The sequence below is a fragment of the Parasteatoda tepidariorum genome, chromosome 10, assembly GCF_982258835.1.
Source record: "Parasteatoda tepidariorum strain Cologne lab strain chromosome 10, Ptep-v5.0, whole genome shotgun sequence".
Classification (NCBI taxonomy): domain Eukaryota; kingdom Metazoa; phylum Arthropoda; class Arachnida; order Araneae; family Theridiidae; genus Parasteatoda; species Parasteatoda tepidariorum.
In genome coordinates, this window is record NC_141764.1 from 60,860,825 (window position 1) to 60,879,939 (window position 19,115).

A 19,115-nucleotide genomic window follows, 5' to 3' on the forward strand; every position below is an offset into this window, starting at 1 on the left:
TGCCTATGATGTAAATAATAGAATTGCGAAAGGAGTTTTAGGTCTTGGAGTTGGTTACTCAGCATTAGAAACATTTTGTATGCACTTGAATATGGAAATTATGTCCAGTAGAACATTTACTAAGGGTAAAAATCAATATGATGTAATGCTATCTGAGTTTACTCACAAAATGTTAAAAAAAAACTTATGGTGAAGTGCGTGAAGCATATCATTGCGAAGACAATACAGAAATAATAAATGTCGGGGGTTTCATATGATGGAACGTGGCTAACAAGGGGTCATTCATCTCAAATAGGAGTTCGTTGCGTTATATACATTTACACAGGATATGTGCTTGATTTTGAAATTATGTCAAAGAGATGTTCTCAATGTGAACACTCCAAACCAACTCTAGGAGAAAATTCTGCTGAATTTCATATGTGGTATCTTGGGCACAAAAGTTCTTGCTGCATCACCCATAGTGGTTCATCTGGCTCTATGGAAGCGTCAGCAGAGCATTAAAATTGTCGAAGCAATCCGAAGCAAAAGGCTTCAGATACACAACTATGCTACCAGATGGGGACTCCAAATCTTTTAAAAATCACAATTTTTGACAAAACCTTAACGAACTTTAAATTTTTTCGAAATATTTAACAAATCGTTGGTTTCAGAAATTTTTTTTTTCAGTATGCTTTATTTAATGTTGTTTCTTGCATTTTCTCACATTACTTTTATTTAAAGAAATAAAATAAAATACTTTTGGAATTTGGTACCGTGCCGCCTTAATAAATTCCTAATCCTTCTCATATTCTAAAATCTCGTTAAACAATTTGAAAACCATCTCAAAATATGCATATTAGTTTCGTGTAATAGGGCATGATCAAGTCTTGACCGAGTTGCCCCTGTTTTGCATTTCTATTAATGATGTCACTACTTTCTTGCTCTTTTTTCGTCCTTCTGCGCAAATTAGGGAGTGTTGTTTTTTCGTTAAATTAAATTTAGTTGTTGCTTGGTAGTTGGTGTACCTTTTCTTGTCGAGCATAATCTGTCCGAGGCTTGTACTTTCAGATGCCATGAGATGGTTTGCTGAATCCTTCAAATGACAACTTGTGTCAAATCAAGTGCTTTCCATCATCAGTACTGACTGAGATGTTATCCGGTGTCCAGTAGTACATCACCAGGAACTGTGTGGTGACAACCATAGTACTCAAAATGTGCTATCTTGTGCTCCGTGATGATAACTCTAGTGTATTGGAAACGAACGGTATTTTTTCCCATAGAATATTCCATTGTTGCAACAATTCCTTTTTTTCAACTTCATTATATTGTATTATTCTCCTAATCAGTTTGTTGTCGTTATGAAATCTCCTCTTGTTTACTTTTGGTATAATTACTGTGTGTATCATTGTCATATATTTTATGTATGAATTACTGTTTTGTATGTCATAGATGTATATAACACCTGAGTGGAGATGGGTGGGAGCTTTCTGTCTTATCCCCTTTTACTTTCTTTGACTTGCTGCTTGACAATTTTTAATAATGTTTTTCAGTCATTTGCCAAGGCTGTTCAAAATTTTGCGACTGCTCACAAAATTTTGTGGGTCAGTTGGGGTGATGTCACAGTGTTGTGTGACGATTTTTTTATGTCAGGAATTTAAATTTAATTTAATCTTTCATAGTTCACATTTTTATTATACTTTAGTTTTTATTTTTATATTTGAAAAGTAGAAATGGGAAAATCGCTTGGACGAAAACGCCAATTTCACGGTAATCGGCACTCTAACAACAACATAACTGAGACAAGTACTGCAAGCTCTTCTAAGCTTGATGATACACTATTACAGAGTACTAATTTTGAAAATGAAGAGTTCTCTGGAAATAGATTGATGGATGTCTGTCTACTGAAATTGGTATTCGGCAAACTATCTTGTCCTGAATGTTCAGGCATAGGGCTTAATTTGAAGAAGAACCCAGGTATGGACTGTGTTCACATCTTACTCTGAAGTGTTCCTATTGCGATTTTTCTGAAGGATTTTCTTCATCTCCTAAAATACACAATGCCTCTGAAATAAATATGAGGCTAGTTTATGGCATGAGGCAGTTGGGTAATGGACATTCTGCTGCTAAATTATTTTGTGCAGCACTGAATTTGCCTCCACCGCCTGATTTCAAGAAAATCAAAATAAAATTATTGAATGTTGTATCTGAAATAGCACAAGCTTCAATGGACAAGGCGGCAAAGGAAGTAAAACAGCTATTAAATATAAACACTGAAAATGCAGCTTGTGGGGTTTCTGTTGATGGTACGTGGCAGCGCAGAGGTTACACTTCTCTTAATGGCTGTGTTGCTGCTTTATCGATAGACACAGGAAAGGTGTCGGACGTAGAAGCTATGTAGTCATTTTGCCCAACTTGCAAAAAAATTTCCTCTACAAAATCAAACACAAATAGACAAAATCTTACAGCTGATCATACTTGTCGCTGTAATTACAAAGGAACTGCACAAAATATGGAAGTTATCAGTGCTTCAAGAATTTTGCAAAGGTCAATAAAACATCGAGGCCTTGTTTACGACAAATACTTTGGTGATTCAAAAGGTTTCCAAGAAGTAAACTATGTGTATAGAAAAGACATAGAGGTAAAAAAGTTTGAATGTATTGGACACGTCCAGAAACGTGTTGGAACTCGACTTAGAAAGTTAAAGAAAAATCAAAGGTTTATCGGGGAAAGGAAAACTAACCGATACCTTTATTGATAGGTTGCAAAACTATTATGGGATAGCGATATGCAGCAATAAAGGCGACTTAGAAAAGATGCAGCAAAGTGTGATTGCTGCTTTATTCCATTGTGCATCTTCGACCGAGAATCCTATGCACGGACAATGTCCTACAGGTGTTGACAGTTGGTGTTTTTACCAGCGAGCTAATTCTTTCGGGAAAACACCAGAGTGCAAATACCCAGGATTAAAAAAAAAAATGTGTTAAATTCTGTTAAAAAAGTGTATATGGAATTATGCCAAAAAGAGCTCTTGTCAAAATGTATCCATGGAAAAACACAAAGATGCAGCCAAATACACAAGATGCAGCCATGTAGAGCTGTTTATATTTATGCGTTGTTATGTGATACCATTTGCTTGTAAATGTAGGTTTGGGGCACAGCATGCCTGACCCTAGAATTATTTACTGTCAAAGTTTTTGTTGACTTGTTGTTGTGTATAATCATTTGTACATGAATGTAAAAATTTGACCGTTTGTAAGTGGAGAAGTGGTACACTGGAGTGGCAGGCTGTTAATACTCAATTTAGGCTTTATAATTCCAACTTTTGTACTTATGTTTCTCTTTAGCAATTTAAAAAAAAAAAAACCTTCAAAATTTTTTGTGCAGTGGGGGGGGGGGTATAATGTGACATCAGGTCACAAGTTTAAATTTAATTTTGTTATAACTTTGTTAATTCCAGATACAAATCCTTATTTACTGATCTAATTCTTCTCGCCCCTTACTCTGTAGTGCAATGGGGACTTTCTCCCCCTGACTTTCCGTTCACATTCTTTCAGCCCTACCCTTTTCTTAAAAAGACAGTTGTTTGCCGGTATCTTTGATGTCAGCGTGCCTTACAAAATCTGAGATGTGTTCCTTAACCGTAACGCTAGTAAAATAATTGTGATAACATCTCAACTTTTTGAAAATAAGTAATTTGATTTTAACTTTAAGCAAGAGGATAAATATCGGAGCGCAAGAGACGCTCGTGGCATTCAAAAAAATCTTTTCATGCAGCTCTCCGCTTAACGGAGTTTTCACTTTTCATTTTTGATCCTTCCTCCCCCCTGAGGTCGGAGCATGGCGTTACGACCGCCATTGCTGATGTTAGCGGCTGCATATTCAGTTTAAGTATGAAACTGTGTATTTTTCTTTAAGAAATCCATCTCCCATACTCAGCATGGTTTTGGTGAAAGGATCACCACGCAAAATGATTCTATCTAAGTGACAATGGTTGCAGCTTCCCTTTGTGTAAAATGATGAGATTCATTAGAATTCGTATCGACATGGCGTCATATCAGCTGACATGGTTTTCGCTGGTAAATGCTTGCAAGAGAAGATGATTATCCTACATCGTTTCCTTTTCGTCCTCATTCTACAACTTTTCAGTGAAGTTATCCGGCATTGAATGCGCTTTTTTTTGGACTTGCGGAATCGTTCTGTCTGAACGAAGACCTCGAAAATAAAGAACTTCCAGCCGCTCCTATCCACTACCTTCTCCATACGCTTGCTGTGTTTTGTTTCTTGATGCTGACTTAAGTTATAATAGAATAAATATTAACTTTCCACTTCATCTGAACTTGTTCTTTAATTTTTAACTCTTTTGTGGACAATATATGGATTGTTTTCCTTTTTAGTACAGATATCTGGACCAAGCAAAGGTATGATTTATTACTTCAGTTTTTTTTATCGGGTTAATTCAACGCTTCAAAATGTACTTCCACTAAACCTATTAATCATGTGCCTTCCTTTTTTTTACGGTATAATTGTCCTTAAGTAAACTTTTTTTTTTTTGTATTTATTCTTCGATACACCCTTGGCGGTGCACATAGTATTTTGGTTCATAATGCGCATCTGGTATTCATAATATTGGCAAAGGGAGTTTGCCTTTCAACAAGACAATAACCCAAAGCACTCTTCTAAATTATGTTAAAATTATTTGAAAACGAAAAAAAAAAACTAAGTGTTTAAAATCATGACTTGGCCTCCACAATCACCTGATCTGAATACTATAGAGAAACGATGGGATGCGTGGGACAGAAGGGTACGAATAATGTGCCCAACTACTGTAAATAATCTCTAGAAATGTCTCCAAGATGCCTGGAAAAATTTAAGTTGTGAAACGTTTGAAAAGGTACTCTCTCGAATGCCAAATCTCTGTAAGGCTGCCATGAGCGCAAAAGGTGATCATTATTGATGAGAGTAAAATCTAAATAGAAGTTGTATATATCTGTTGTTTAATAAAAAATTCTTGTTTTTATAGAGTATTAAAATATTGTTGAGAAATGTAGTAGTAATAAATTCTTGAAATGAATGAGCATAATTTGATTTTTTTTTTCTATAGACGATTCACACACTGACCAAAGTCTTTTGAACGATAGTGTATAACGGTAGTCATGATTGACTTTGTTTAAACTTAATTCGTAAGGGGTGTTTGCTTTTTATGTGACTCTTACTCAATATACAACTAGTATGCATTGATCACATTAATGCAATTAATAAAAAAAAAAACGCCAACAAAGCTGCATTAGTCTGATTTCTAAAGCAAAGCTCTACACATTTCAAGTTTTCAACTGCTTTACTGGGACAAAATGCATTCATTTAATTATTCTTTAAATACAGTATAATATTCTTAGCTCCAGGCAGACCCTGGCTTGTTTATAATGTACTGCAACAGGCTCTAGCAGATGGGGGAAACTGTTCACTGGGATACCTCGGGATTGTGACACCCGTGTTTACTTGAAAGTAAACTCCCTGAGGAGGATTTATTTCGTGCAATGACATGACTTTAAACCAAACATTTTTAACTTCTATGATTTCTTGTATATTTTAAGCAATCATACAATTTCCATTATAATTTACTTATACGTAGTGTAAAATTGCTTAGAAGACTTAACAGCTAAAACACTTCATACTGAAAGATTTGAAAAACAAAGAAATTTTCAAGTCACATATTTAACTAATAAAATAGCACAAACATATTTTCTTCAATCCTAGTTTCTTGCATTTTAAAGTATGAAGTGTTATTATAAATAGACATATATTTTACAAGATTAAAATATTCACATGAACCAGTAGAGAATATTTTAAGTTATAGAGTCTGCAAACAACTTTTGTATCACACATCAATACAGTAAAAATTACTTATATTTTGGAAAATACTTATAGACTGAAAGCCTTAACTTTTGCACACAAAAAAACAAAAAATAGATTAAGATTCTCTCAAAGGCATTTGTTAATTTTTCCAGAAAAATGCTAAAATCCTGACTTTATTATAAAGTGGTAGCAAATTTTAATGTAGACAATTGCATAGAATGTTCAACTGTTTCCCCCCCCCCCAAATACTTATAAATATAGATAAAATAGAACACTGGGGCACCTCGGGATTGTGACACCCGTGTTCATCAAAAGATAAACCCCCTGAGGTAAGTTAAAATAAGATTTTGCTAGCATTAACTGTAAAACTAAAACTTATTCTAATTCCAACATCTTATACTGCAAAAAAAGATTTCAATTTTTGAATACAAATTTATTCAATATAATGCTTATTTTTTTTAAATATACAAATTACAGCCAGTTATTAATTTAAAATAGGTAAAGTACATCCGGTTACAATTAATAAAATTCTAATGTCTCGGACTTAGTAAAGCATCACACATACAAAATTGAAACACAAGGAATTTTATTGCAAATATTTGAGTTTACTTACTTTTTTCTTAATATGCACATTAGAAATGTGATATATTGAGCAAATATGTATGGTATCAAAATAAAGCTTATCCTTGTATACTTATGTGAACAATACTACATAACTAATATTGCATACTTAAAACTGTTTGCATATACAACTTTTTTAGCAATTAAGTACTAAATGAAAGCATTTTGGTATGGTTTATAAAAAACATAATCTTAGTAATTTCGTCAAGTCTGATAAATCAGCAAATACAAATTAGAAATTAATCCCCATGAGCCCCTTATAATTGAATATGATTGAAATAATTTTCTTTTAATAACATAACAAATAAAATTATGAAACCTTTCACATTAAATTATCAGCAGTCCATGTGGAAAAAGAAATTTAAAAAATATTCAAATAATGATTGCTAACTATGGCAGATTTCATTTAATGTAATTACTCCATTTACATCCTCATTCAACAATATAAATTTTTTTAAACTTAGTCCAGGTTGTTTGTACTTAGATCAATTAGACATCCAAAATCTTTAAAAAAAAATAATCATAATTAATTTAATAAAAGGTATTTCAAGACTCAATAATTGAAATTTTATATTTTATTCAATTTGGTTAGCTGAAATATTTGATTAAAATCATAATTGGTTTTTGAATTTTTTTATTTTATTTAGTTTCCTAGATAATTTTCTTTATATCTATAAATAAAATCCATCAACATGTAGAAACACCCTCATTTTGTCTTATTAATGCAATGGGAGTTCCTCATACATACTAAAGGATACCTTAGGGGCAACTATGGCCCCTGACATCAGTCTAGGCATAAGGTTCCATATATACATTTTTATAAGGATAACACATGAATATATAAATAAGATATTAAATTGAAGCAATGAAACTGGACTCAATTATAAAAAGTCAGAAATGCTAAATGGTTTCGGTAAGTAATTTCTTTTGAATTACTGAGCAACAAAAAACTAACATGGCTAATTAAGACCCCTCAATTTTTTTAGAGTTAAACAGTATTTAATTTCAAATGCAAGTCAATAACATCAGGTAAAAATCATCAAACAAAAACATCAAGTAAAAATAAAATTTCCTTCACTTTAATTTAATCATAAAAGGAATAATCACAACAATTTCTTACACTTTACGTTTATTAAAATTTCTCACTAAAAAAAAAAAAACTTCAACATTCAGTTATGGTTCTTTCATGGAATAGGTCTTAAACAAAGAGAAACTTCGTTAAATTTTTCACTAATAACGTTCTTTTTCATAAACTTTCTAAGCGGTATAGGAACTGTAATACTGCCATCAAGATTTTGAAAATTTTCTAGTATAGTTATTAATAGTCTAGGAATAGCACAGGCTGTTCCATTAATGGTATGACAAAATGACTGATTGCCACCAGGTGATGAATATGTAATATTTAGTCTTCTGCTTTGGTAGTCTGTGCAATTAGAAGTACTAGAAATTTCACCATACAGTTTTTGCGTAGGTATCCAGGCCTCAACATCTATTTTGTGGTAAGCTGGCAAACCAAGTTCACAAGGAGGCATTTCAAGAACTTTAAAGTGGAGACCTAATTCAGAGTATAGTTCTTTTTGAATATCAACAAAATAATTCAACATCTCTTCACTTTCATTACCAGATTCATTGGGTGTTACACTAAACATTTCAACTTTATTAAAATAATGAACCCTGAAAAGAACAAAATAACATTTAATATATAAAGAAAGCTTATTTAGAATCAATAATCAGTGTTTGTGGTTATTGTTTCTAAAACAATTTGAACAAGTGGTGATTCAGCGGAACCAGATCATTCTTCAATGTCCAAAAATATTTTTCTTTTTTAAAAATTAACTCTTAATTTGAATTATGATGCAAAACTTTACTTAAAATATGCATTTAGTGAAAAGTGAGAGAGTGAATGTTGTAGTCGACAACATTCCTAAAACTAGGTTATAAAATTTAAAGCTAGGCTAAAACTAAGGCAACTTGTTTGAAATCGAAAGAAATAAGTAAAAAGTAGAGTTAAATCAAGAAATATAATCCAATATCTTCAACTTCAAGACAGAGCAATAGGCCTGGATGAGGTCTGCCCTGAAGTAAAATTGTTAAAGCTGGGAATTTGCAGCCAAAGTATTGCCAATTTTTATATACAAATTTTAAACAGTGGATAAAAAAAAAACTTGCTTGATCGAGACAAATGGGACAAAAAAAGCAGGGTTCCCACTAAATTTTCAAGGACCTGCGTAGGAGAGAAAAATGATGCATTACTATTTCATCTTCAAGAATTTATTCCTTGGAGAATTTATTCCAAATTTCTATACCATTTCATATTTGATAGCATTATCATAGTAAGATAAGCACACAATCCAAAAGTATCTGCAAGCTCATAATATTTTTGATAATAGAATAATTTTATTAAATAAATAATATTATTAATAAATAATTTTATTAAAGTTGGTTAACTATTTAATGCCTTTATTTATTCTTGACAAAATATATTTATATACATGCCCATTAATATTAATAGTTATACACAAAATTACATTTATATAAAATAGTTATCATATTAAGTAGGGTGATCTGGGGTAATTCCTGATCAAAAAAATGCAAACATCTATTTTGTGAAAAAACTATTCAGAATAGAATTTTAATATTTACTGGAAGTTTGAAACTATATGAGATGAGCCCTATGAAAATCTAATTAGAATTTAAAAGATTTTAAATTTTTAGTGATCAGGAATTACCCCTGGTCATGATCATTTCTGGAGTAATTCCTGATCACTTCTGGGATAATTACTGATCACCAGTTTTTATTGTAAAAGGGCTGTTTGAAAATAATTATGTGAAGGTAATTAACAAATAAGACAAATAAACCAAAAAGATATGGTTAAGCAGCTAATAAAAGGTTTTATTTAAAAGCAAGAAGAACGATTAACGCTTTAAATTTTTAAAAATCTTTGAATCGTGCCGTACAATTTAGGCAATCAGCCAACTCATTCTCATGTTCTTCTCAAATATAAGAGAGTTTCCACATGGGTTACTTTTGCTGGATTTTTTAACTTCATTAAGGGAAAGTGTAAAGTTAAGTAAGGTATGCCAACAGCTCTGGCAGCAGCTCTCACACTGAAATTTTAATTTTCAATCATTAAAGGAAATTCACTAATTTTGTTTTCTAGAAGCTTAGAATCCTTTTTAGGCTTATAATTTCTCACCATATTTATACTAGGCTAATTTATATACTTAAAAATTATTCTAACGATATACACACATAAAATTAAGATAGAAGCAAGGTAAGACAAACCAAAAATGGTGTAAATCAGAATACAGTCTTGTATACAGTTAAAAACAAATTTTTTTCAAAACAAAAATTCCACTTAATAAATATGAACTGTTATTTAAGAAAAGACAATTAGCTATTTATAAGTTATTTTATATACTATTTATAAGAAGAAATTACAATGATCTGGAATTACCCCATCTGTAGGGGGCAAAATTTGATATAGTTTCCTACAATCAATTATGAAGTTTACAGTTGATGTGAAACAATTAAACAAAAGCTTACACTACTTTTATATCAAAGAAAAAGAAAGTAACTCAAAATATTTATTATTAAGAGAATGAGGGGGATCTTTGCAGAAATATGCACATTTTGAAACCCATCTTTGAAATGGAAAATACAGAAAGCAGTTTAAAAGATACTTATTTTGTTAGATTAAACAAAAATAATTATTAAGTAAATGTAGTTATACTTTAGTAAAGTGTACAAGCATTCTTGTCCATGTCTCAAATTTAAAAAAAAAAATATTTTTTTTAAAATAAAACTTAGGTGATCATTATTTACCCCAGAAACACAGTGATCGTGAATCATCGGGTCACCCTAATATTAGTAATTTCTCCTCAAACGGAATTGCATCAAAAGATTTCCAACTGTCACCGCAATTGTCTATTTTTCTTGTAAAAATTAGCTGATTGTAAGGTCAACCGCTATTGATGGGATTGCTGCAATATCTGCAAAATTGGTGAATCACCACCAATGTCTTAGTGCACAGCATGTTCATCTATATTATCTAATCTATATTACAGGGTGTAAATGATTTTAATAAAAAAAAAAAACAATTTTGTGTTTAGTCTTGAACATTTTTTGTATATTTTTCTAAGTTTCAAACATAAACAAGTAAGTAGACTGTTCTATATATTTCTCAGATCTCACTCATATAATTCAACATTTCTACTTTCAATGTGACTCATTTGCTTTTAAAAACAGTTTACATATTATATTTATAGTTCATTGAACAGTTTACATATGATTACAGCTATGATAGCAGCATGGAACATTACAAAACAAAAACAACAACAGCAGCACCTGGAGTGGAAGTTGTAGTACATATTGTTAGTTGAAGTATATATTTTTTGGTAGAAGTTGTAGTGCTAATTTTGAACTTTATTTTTGTTTTGCGCCATTTTCATTCTTTGAGTTGTGAATTAGTGTTTGTTAGCATACTTAAGGTAGTTGGGATAGTCATTTTTACTTATTATTAGCTTTAATTATAATTTGAAATGTCTGCTGGAAGGAAAAAAGATCCCATTTGGGTCTATTATAATGAAAAAATTGAGTTAGGAAAGAAAGGATCTAAAGCAATATGTAAATTATGCCAAAAAGAAATGCAAGGATTGGTATCAAGAATGAAAATGCATCATGAAGTGTGTGTAGCAAAAAATGAAGTAGAAAAGAAGAAAGATTGTGAACAAGAAAAAGATGCTTTAGGTAATAATTTTTTTATTATTATTATACTGTTATTTTTTAATTCATATCATAATATTTTAAGTTCTTTTTTTTTACATTAAAATAAAAAATAAATAGAATTACACTTATGGCTCCTTTTCCTTTCTTACACAGATGTTACTGCTACTTACAACAGAGGAACAGATAATAAAGCTCAAATTGAAAGCCAAAATCTGCCAGATCCTTGTAATAAGCGTATTCAGTGTGATGAAGATTTGACTGCTACTGATACTGACATAAAGATAAAGAAATTCAAGACTACAGGTATTAGCCCATTTATAGTGAAAATGCCAACCAATCTTAAAGATACACTAGATTTACAAGTAGCCAAATTCTTTTTTTCCTCCAACATATACCTTTTCGATCTGTTGAAAATCCACATTTTCTTAAGCTAATGCAAATGCTAAGACCTGGGTATAAACCCCCGAGTGAAATTGATTTAGGCAATCGTCTCTTAAGTGCTGTTCATGAACATGAGATAGAAAAGATTACTGGTGAATTATCTGAACAAACGGTATGTATGTCAGTGGATGGTTGGTCTAATATACACAATCAAACATTACTTTGTGCATGTGTTACTTCAATGGAAGGTAATACTTATTTAGTAGACACAATCCACACATCCTTAACATCACATACTAGCCAAAATTTAGCTGCTGCTGTTACACAAACAATAATAAATGTAGAAAAAAAATTTAAATGCCGTGTGCGTAGCTTTGTTACTGATAATGCTTCAAATATGGCAAAAATGAGGGACGAATTAAATGCAAAATTTGATATAATATCATATGGCTGTTCAGCTCATTTGCTTTATCTTTTGGCAAAAGATTTGCAAGATTCTATGCCTAATGTAGCAGAACATGTTTTACAAGTTATAACATATTTCCGAAATCATCAAATAATTACAGCTAAATACAATGAGCTTAAAGGTACTGGATTAATTCGGCCAACTGAAGTGCGCTGGAATTCTATGTGTGATTCATTAGAAAGCTACATCAAGAATTGGTCAACTTTCGTGCAAGTTTGTGAGGATAATAGGGATGATATCGACACCAATATCAGGTCAAAAGTCATGAATATGGCAATTAAAAGAAATGCAGAAGATCTGCTTTTAATGTTAAAACCCATTTCTGTAGCATTAGATAAAATGCAAAAAGATAATTGTAGTTTATCAAATGTTGTCAACATCTGGAAAAATTTAAAGGAAACTCTGAAAGATTCTAATAATTGCTGCAAAAATTTTTTTACTAAACGATATGAACAAGCGTTAACACCAGCTCATTTCCTAGCTTACCTCTTGGATCCTAATTCTGAAGTACAATGTTTAACACTAAATGAAAAAGATCAAGCTGTAAACTTTGTTAAAGAAAAGTATGGAGAAACCTCCTTATTAAGTATTTTGCTAAAATTCATTGTATGCTCTCCTCCGTTTAATGGAACTTTGTTTGTTAAAGAATCTCTAGAATCTTTAAACATCTTGGAATGGTGGAAATCAATTGCGCTTCTAAAGAACTGTGTAGGTCAAAAAGAGTTTGATGCAATACAGTTGTTATGTACTGCAAAAGGAACAACTGCAGAGATAGAGAGGATGTTTTCCACTTTTGGACTTGTACATACTAAACTACGGAATCAATTGGGTGTAGAAAAAGCAGCTAAATTAGTCCTTATGTTTAAATCTTTAAATAAAACTAATTAAATGATTGTTTAAATAATTTGATATTGTAGATGTAGAATTAATAATTATCACATATTGTTTGATAAACAATTTCTTTCTTGATTTGTAGTTTGAAATCACTTTGTTATTGTTTATTTCTTATTTCACCTTTTGCTTTTAAATTATTAAGAAATATTTTGTTGATAATGGTGAGTAATGTTTACTTCCAATGTATACCATAAGTAACAATAGTAATACAATACAACTTTAAATCTATGGTACACAAAATTGATTATATTCCATAGAATTGAAATTATAAAAAAATCATGATTAAAATCCAAAAATTCCGATTTTTTTGATTTTTTAAAAAAAAATCATGATTTTTATACACCCTGCTATATTATCAAAATTTAGGGAAGCACATTCCATGCTCCATTCAAATCAGAATGAAATTTTTGTTATCACACGTTAGCAAATAAAATAAAAAGTTTCAAAAACCACATTTTAAAATTAGTGCATGCGACACTTGGTTAAAACAAGACTAATACTAGACATGGTTTTCTTTTCACTATTGGTCTTCCCACACCCTACTGGCACTTTGTATTCCAATCACTGGAGAGGGGTGAATAAGGATAAGGGATTTTTCTAAATTTAGATCAAACTAGGAAATTAGATAGACTTTGACGGTCTTCTACTTCTCAGCCAAGAAAACTGTGAAATGAAAGTGAGTGATCGAAATTTTTATAATTTTGTTTGAAGTTTTTTTTAATTACTTTTTCTGTGCTTTTCTAGTAAAAAATATTAATTTTAAAATTACGAGAAAATCAAAAACTTTTCAAGGACACTATCACAGAATTTAAGGACTTTTTGGGGCCATGATTTTTTTCAACAAAATTCAAGGACAAGCAATTTATTTACTTTGTATTGTAATGTTGCTACTTGGGCACTTTTATATCTAGTTGTAGTTAAGCATCTGGCTATCATTTCATCTATTTAATTGATTACAAACTGCAAGAAATAATTTCATTGTGCGATATTGCCTGATCTGACTACCACTTGAAACTAAGTAAAAAGTTTTGCAGTGATTTATATCGTTTTGATTTCAAGATTAATAGGGAACGGTCGAGTATTCCACTATTTAACAGTGAAAACTATCATCAGCGGTGTATAAAAATTAAGAGTTTTGTTAACTAAGAAAATAGCAAATTTGCTTATCGAAGAACCAAATAGAACCCGATCAAATATTGCTTTTGTAACTCATTATTTATCATAATTTAATAAATATCCCAAAGAAAGGCACATGTTTTGCTTTGGCTAAAAGAGTTTTGAAATATTTGAATGGTTCAAAAAACAGAGTCATGTTTTATAATGAAGAATTTGGTTCATTAAACTGTGGTGGGGGTGCAAGTTGGAGCAACACAGAAGAAAGAAAATTTTTACAAGTTGTTTAATTATGATATGTAATTCTCTTATAAGGTGTCTGAGTGGTAGCGCTTCACGCCCCATTGCCACAGGTCCTGGGTTCCATCCTGCCAAGGCTGACTCAGCCTTTTATCCCTTCAGTGGGTCGATGAATGAAAGAAACACTGAAAGTTTCGCAATCAGCTGCTCCTGCTCCGCAACATCTGCTCCAGCATCCCAGAGCCCAAGTTCAAGAAAACTGAGATGGGCACAGTAGGCCTTGGCCCTGTATGGGCTGTTTCGCCACTGAGTTTAGTTTAATTCTCTTATAACATGTAAAAGTAGAAAACGAAGGACTATCAACATGTGAAGCTGTATTATTAGCTGCAGCTGACACAGCTAGATAAGTTATTTGGATTTTAAATATGCTAAATAAAATGAACGATAAAAAATTTATTAATGCTCCTGCAACTATATTTCATTTTGTGAGAGATATCATTGAAGACAAAGCAATAAAAAAAATCTTATAACAATAATAGTAATAACAATACAGATTTCTTAATTAAAACTGCAACATTTGAGAAGTTAATTTTCTCTTTGGAAAAAATAAGCTTCATTTGAAATTATATCGAGAGAATTAATATTTCAATAAGGATTTTTATTTGTATCGAAAAGTGAAATCTTTTTTTTCAGAGAGAGATTGTTTTTCTTAAGAGGGAAGGATTGATAGAAAGTATTTTTTTTTTAATACCGCAAGATAGTGTCTTTTTTAATTTTTATGTATTTGTCTTCTGAATGTTGATAAACCTCTCTGAATTGTAATCTCCGCGGTCCCCAACATTATCAGGACTTGATATAATTCCAATTGGTTAAGCGGCGTATAATAACGGAAATTCACTATCATCGAATAAAAAATACTGGCTTTGTTCAGAAAGAAGTACCATTTTTGCCAAAGATCTAGAGAAATATATAGATTCTTCGGTAGGAAAAAAATCATTCACAAAAACAGTTCTTTTGCTGAATTTACAATTTTACCACATGTGGCAAATGCTTAACGTGAGCCTTGTATAAGCATGTTAAATGCATAATAAAAAATTAAAGTTCATATTTACTCTTACATTTTCCGCATGGAGGTACACTATAGTAGATGGTAAAACTTACTCCACTTAAAATAGTCAAAGAAAGAGTTAATGTGCAATATGATACATGCATGATCACTGACATGCCTAATCTGCCATTATTTGATTTAATTAAAAAAGTGGTTAACTTATCATAACAAAAGTACATAACATAACAAAATAATATACATATATCAAAAATAAATGCATTACCAACTGTTCTTTTATCAAAAACATTTTTTTTTTTGGTCACTGCCACAATAAACAAGCATTACTACATATATACTACTTGAATGAAAAAAGTCATACCTAAATATTCCTTTTTCTTTTTGGTGTTTATTGGCTTCAGCACGAAAACATCTGCTTACAGCACAAATCTTTAATGGCAACTCATTAACATCTAATGTCTTTCCAGAAAAATAAGTAGCCAGTGCCATTTCAGAAGTTCCTGATAAACAAACCTTAGGAGCCCACTCATTGTGAATATGATAAACCTAAAAAATTTTCAAACAATACATATTTTTCACTTACTGAATTGAAAGCTTTATTTTGAAAATTAAAACTACTATAAATACAAATTACTGCTGGTATATAAAGTAAAAACTTAAGTCCTTAAGATTTTTAAGTCATAACTTAGGAGCATTCAACCTTCATACCTTGGGCAAACTTTTAAACTTTAGCAAAATTGACATATTTTAGATCAGTTATAAACTTAAAATGTACACTTTGATGTCAGGCAATTTGATTTGGACTAATACTTAATTAATGCTTTCATTTTCAACTGGAAGCTCATGGTTCATTACATTTAAAGAAATATAAGAAATTAAGGACTTAATTAAGCACTCCATTTTTAATTACTTTTACTTCAATTTATTTGTACTGCAATCATTTGACAAAAAAATTATTTTTGGAAAAATATAATTTTGGTAATAGAATTTTAAATGGCCATTTTTTTTTGATACAGCTACTACAAAAAATGTTCTCAGATTGTTTAACACATGACAAAATTGCTGTGCTCACATTTAATAACAATTTATTCTTAGGTCATTTTAAATTTCCTGTATTTTCAAGGTTTTCCCCGTGTAGTGGCAACCTTGTGATATTGGGTTTCAAAATCATGCAAATAAAAATCGCGCCATCAAATTTTTAAATTGAGTAAATCACAATTCAATGTACTAGAATCAATGTTTATTATATTTGCATGATTAAGAATTATGATATTAACAGATTCAAGTGCAATTCCAAATATTCAAAATAGCAAAAAAAATTCTGCGAAATGAAATTGGCGGAAGAATCACATCTATGTAAACATCACGGGGAGATTTCACTATCGTGATCTGGGGCAGAATTATCATCGCCAAGTCTTGGAAACTTCCGGGCAGTGGCCCACGAGAAACTAAAATCACAGAAAGGGACAAACTTGAAAGGTATAACTCGTAGCTACCCCTGGGCAAACATCTACATGCTTTTTTTTTTAAATTTGCAAGTTTCTGCGTGACGCTTTGACGATTGTAGTTGCCGCGACAGATCATGATACGGAAATATCTTTTACTTGGGTTGAAAACCTATTTCCTCCGAGGCATTGTTTTCAAGGGTTTTTGGTTTTTTTCCTACGGTAGAAGAAACTTACTACATCTCGCTAACAAGATGTAGCAGAAGTTTCAAAATTTCGTTGGATTAAAACATTTTGATTCGCTGAAGTCTGCAAACGAATGAGATACAATGAGAAATACATGATTTTTACAGAAAACCCCCATGCCCAGCTCTTACTTTTTAAACCTAGAATACAATAGATCCTGATAGAAAATGAGCCGTGGTCGATTTTATATCAAATTTCATTGAACATATAATTTAAGAACCTTTTAAAAATTCTATTACAGAGAAATTTTTAAATAAAGTCCAGATCAAAATTTTTCAGGTAAGTTAAGGAAGGCTATGATAGCAAAACTCTTTCTCTCAAAAAAAAAGTATACTATCACAGATTTGAGGGAAAAATTTAACTTTTCTAATTTAAAATTAGAAAAGTAAAATTAGTAATTTTACACATGAATAAAGTCAGGGGTCTGTCTAGGTCTTTCTGAGAGGTACCTATTTTGTGAAAATTTAGACATAATTTGTGAAAATTAAAAATTATTTATATAAATCAACACAAAAATATGGATGTGTCATTTCTTACGAGATACAATAAGAAAATTTGCAGAAAAAGTATTTTGTGAAATTATCATGTTTCCTTAAGTTGAATTTGTAAAGGAAGGAAATTTGACCGAGACAGACCCCTGAGATTTAGTTGCAAAATTGTAGGATAAATTCTTACCCACTGCTTAAAACTGTCTATAGTAACTGTTATCAGGGGTCCGTCCAGGCCAAATTTACTGCCTTAAGCGGAACCTTTACAAATTCAACTTTAAGAAAAACAGCTTCACATATTTTTTCTTAAAGTTTCATTTCTGTATTCCGTAAGAAATGATAGATCCATATATTTGCGTTGATTTTTTAGTACAATTTTTAATTTTCATGAAATAGGTACCTCCCAGAAAAACCTAGACAGACCCCAAGTTATAACTCTTATTCTTTTAAAACTTTTGTAATCTCAAAATTGTAAATACTGAAAAGAAATTGTGTAAGATGTCAAAAATTTAAAATCTTAAGTGATACTGTTTAGAATATTTGATAATTTGCGTACAAAACTAAATTAATTTACACACATATAGGAATTTATTCACATACCTGAGAATGTTTGCTTTCTGTTCGCATTCCACAGTTTTCAAAACATTTGGAATCTAATATATCCGGGACGGACATTAACATAAACCCTTTTTTAGTTAGTTTCTCCACAGCATACCTAATTATAGATTGTTCTAGAAGAGCTAAGTCATTTTTCAAAAAGTAACTCTTACTACCACACATTTGTCCTAAATTTTTCGTTCTTAACAAATTCAGTCGCTTGGTAAGATTATCAAAAGTAGATGGAAAATACGTAAAAGCAGTCTTTGAACCCATTTTATGTAGTACAACTGGTTCTTCTGATCTATTTCTTGCCACTCTCGGATGCATAGCATTTGGGAACCAAAACAATTTGGGTGTTATGGTTTTTTTTAACTCTGCCGCTTTTATAGGATCACTTTGATGTAACTGTTGAAGTCCTTTAAGTACATCTTGTAACTCACAAGGAACTTTTCGTAATATGACATTGGAAGATATTTCCTTCAAATTTGACGGATTACTCAAATAATCCCAGTCAACTGCTCTTTCGGTGAAATTCGAAGATGTACAGAAACATCGCACGCGAATGTTACGAATTAAATCTCTAAATAACATAATAAGAAAAATAACAGTATAAAATGCTAAACACACTAAATAAAGGACACACCTTTAGAAGTTACGAAACAATCAATTTAACAAGAATAATAACCATTAATAATTAAGCAATACTTTCTACATTACTCAAAATTCCATAGAGCGACGCGGTAGAAACGAGCGCCATAATAGTGCAAGTTGAGTTGAGGAGAAGGAAAAGTGTTTTTTACGCTTTTCTTTTTACGCGTGTGCTACGCCCGACATTGATTCTAAAGAACCGTTTTCATCACACGCGATTCACGCACCTCCGATCCTTTTCTCTTGATGTAAATAAAAATACATTTTTCGACATATTTTGGAAAAGATAATGAAGAAGAAGAAAAAATCGTTTCACTATTAACTACCGGGCACGAAAAGTTATTCC

The 19,115-nt window shown here is 31.2% G+C and overlaps 2 protein-coding genes across 2 annotated transcripts in view; one reads left to right on the forward strand and one right to left on the reverse strand.

The window, feature by feature from the left end:
- Positions 1–18,930, reverse strand: part of LOC107448467 (serine--tRNA ligase, mitochondrial) — a 45,573-nt gene extending 26,643 nt beyond the window's left edge. The window contains exons 1-3 of the mRNA XM_043053963.3: positions 18,122–18,930; positions 15,704–15,888; positions 1–8,127 (exon numbers count right to left, since the gene is read on the reverse strand). The exon at positions 1–8,127 is cut by the window's left edge and continues 26,643 nt beyond it. Coding sequence (XP_042909897.2) covers positions 7,638–8,127; positions 15,704–15,888; positions 18,122–18,712 — 1,266 coding nt within the window. The 5' untranslated portion in view covers positions 18,713–18,930 and the 3' untranslated portion in view covers positions 1–7,637. The remainder of the gene's footprint in view (positions 8,128–15,703; positions 15,889–18,121) is intronic.
- LOC107452926 (uncharacterized) lies at positions 10,860–13,012 on the forward strand. The gene is made up of 2 exons (XM_016069557.4): positions 10,860–11,203; positions 11,336–13,012. The coding sequence occupies exon 2, from the start codon at positions 11,616–11,618 to the stop codon at positions 12,915–12,917; it is 1,302 nt and encodes a 433-aa protein (XP_015925043.3). The 5' UTR covers positions 10,860–11,203; positions 11,336–11,615; the 3' UTR covers positions 12,918–13,012.
- Positions 18,931–19,115: the final 185 nt, after the last annotated feature.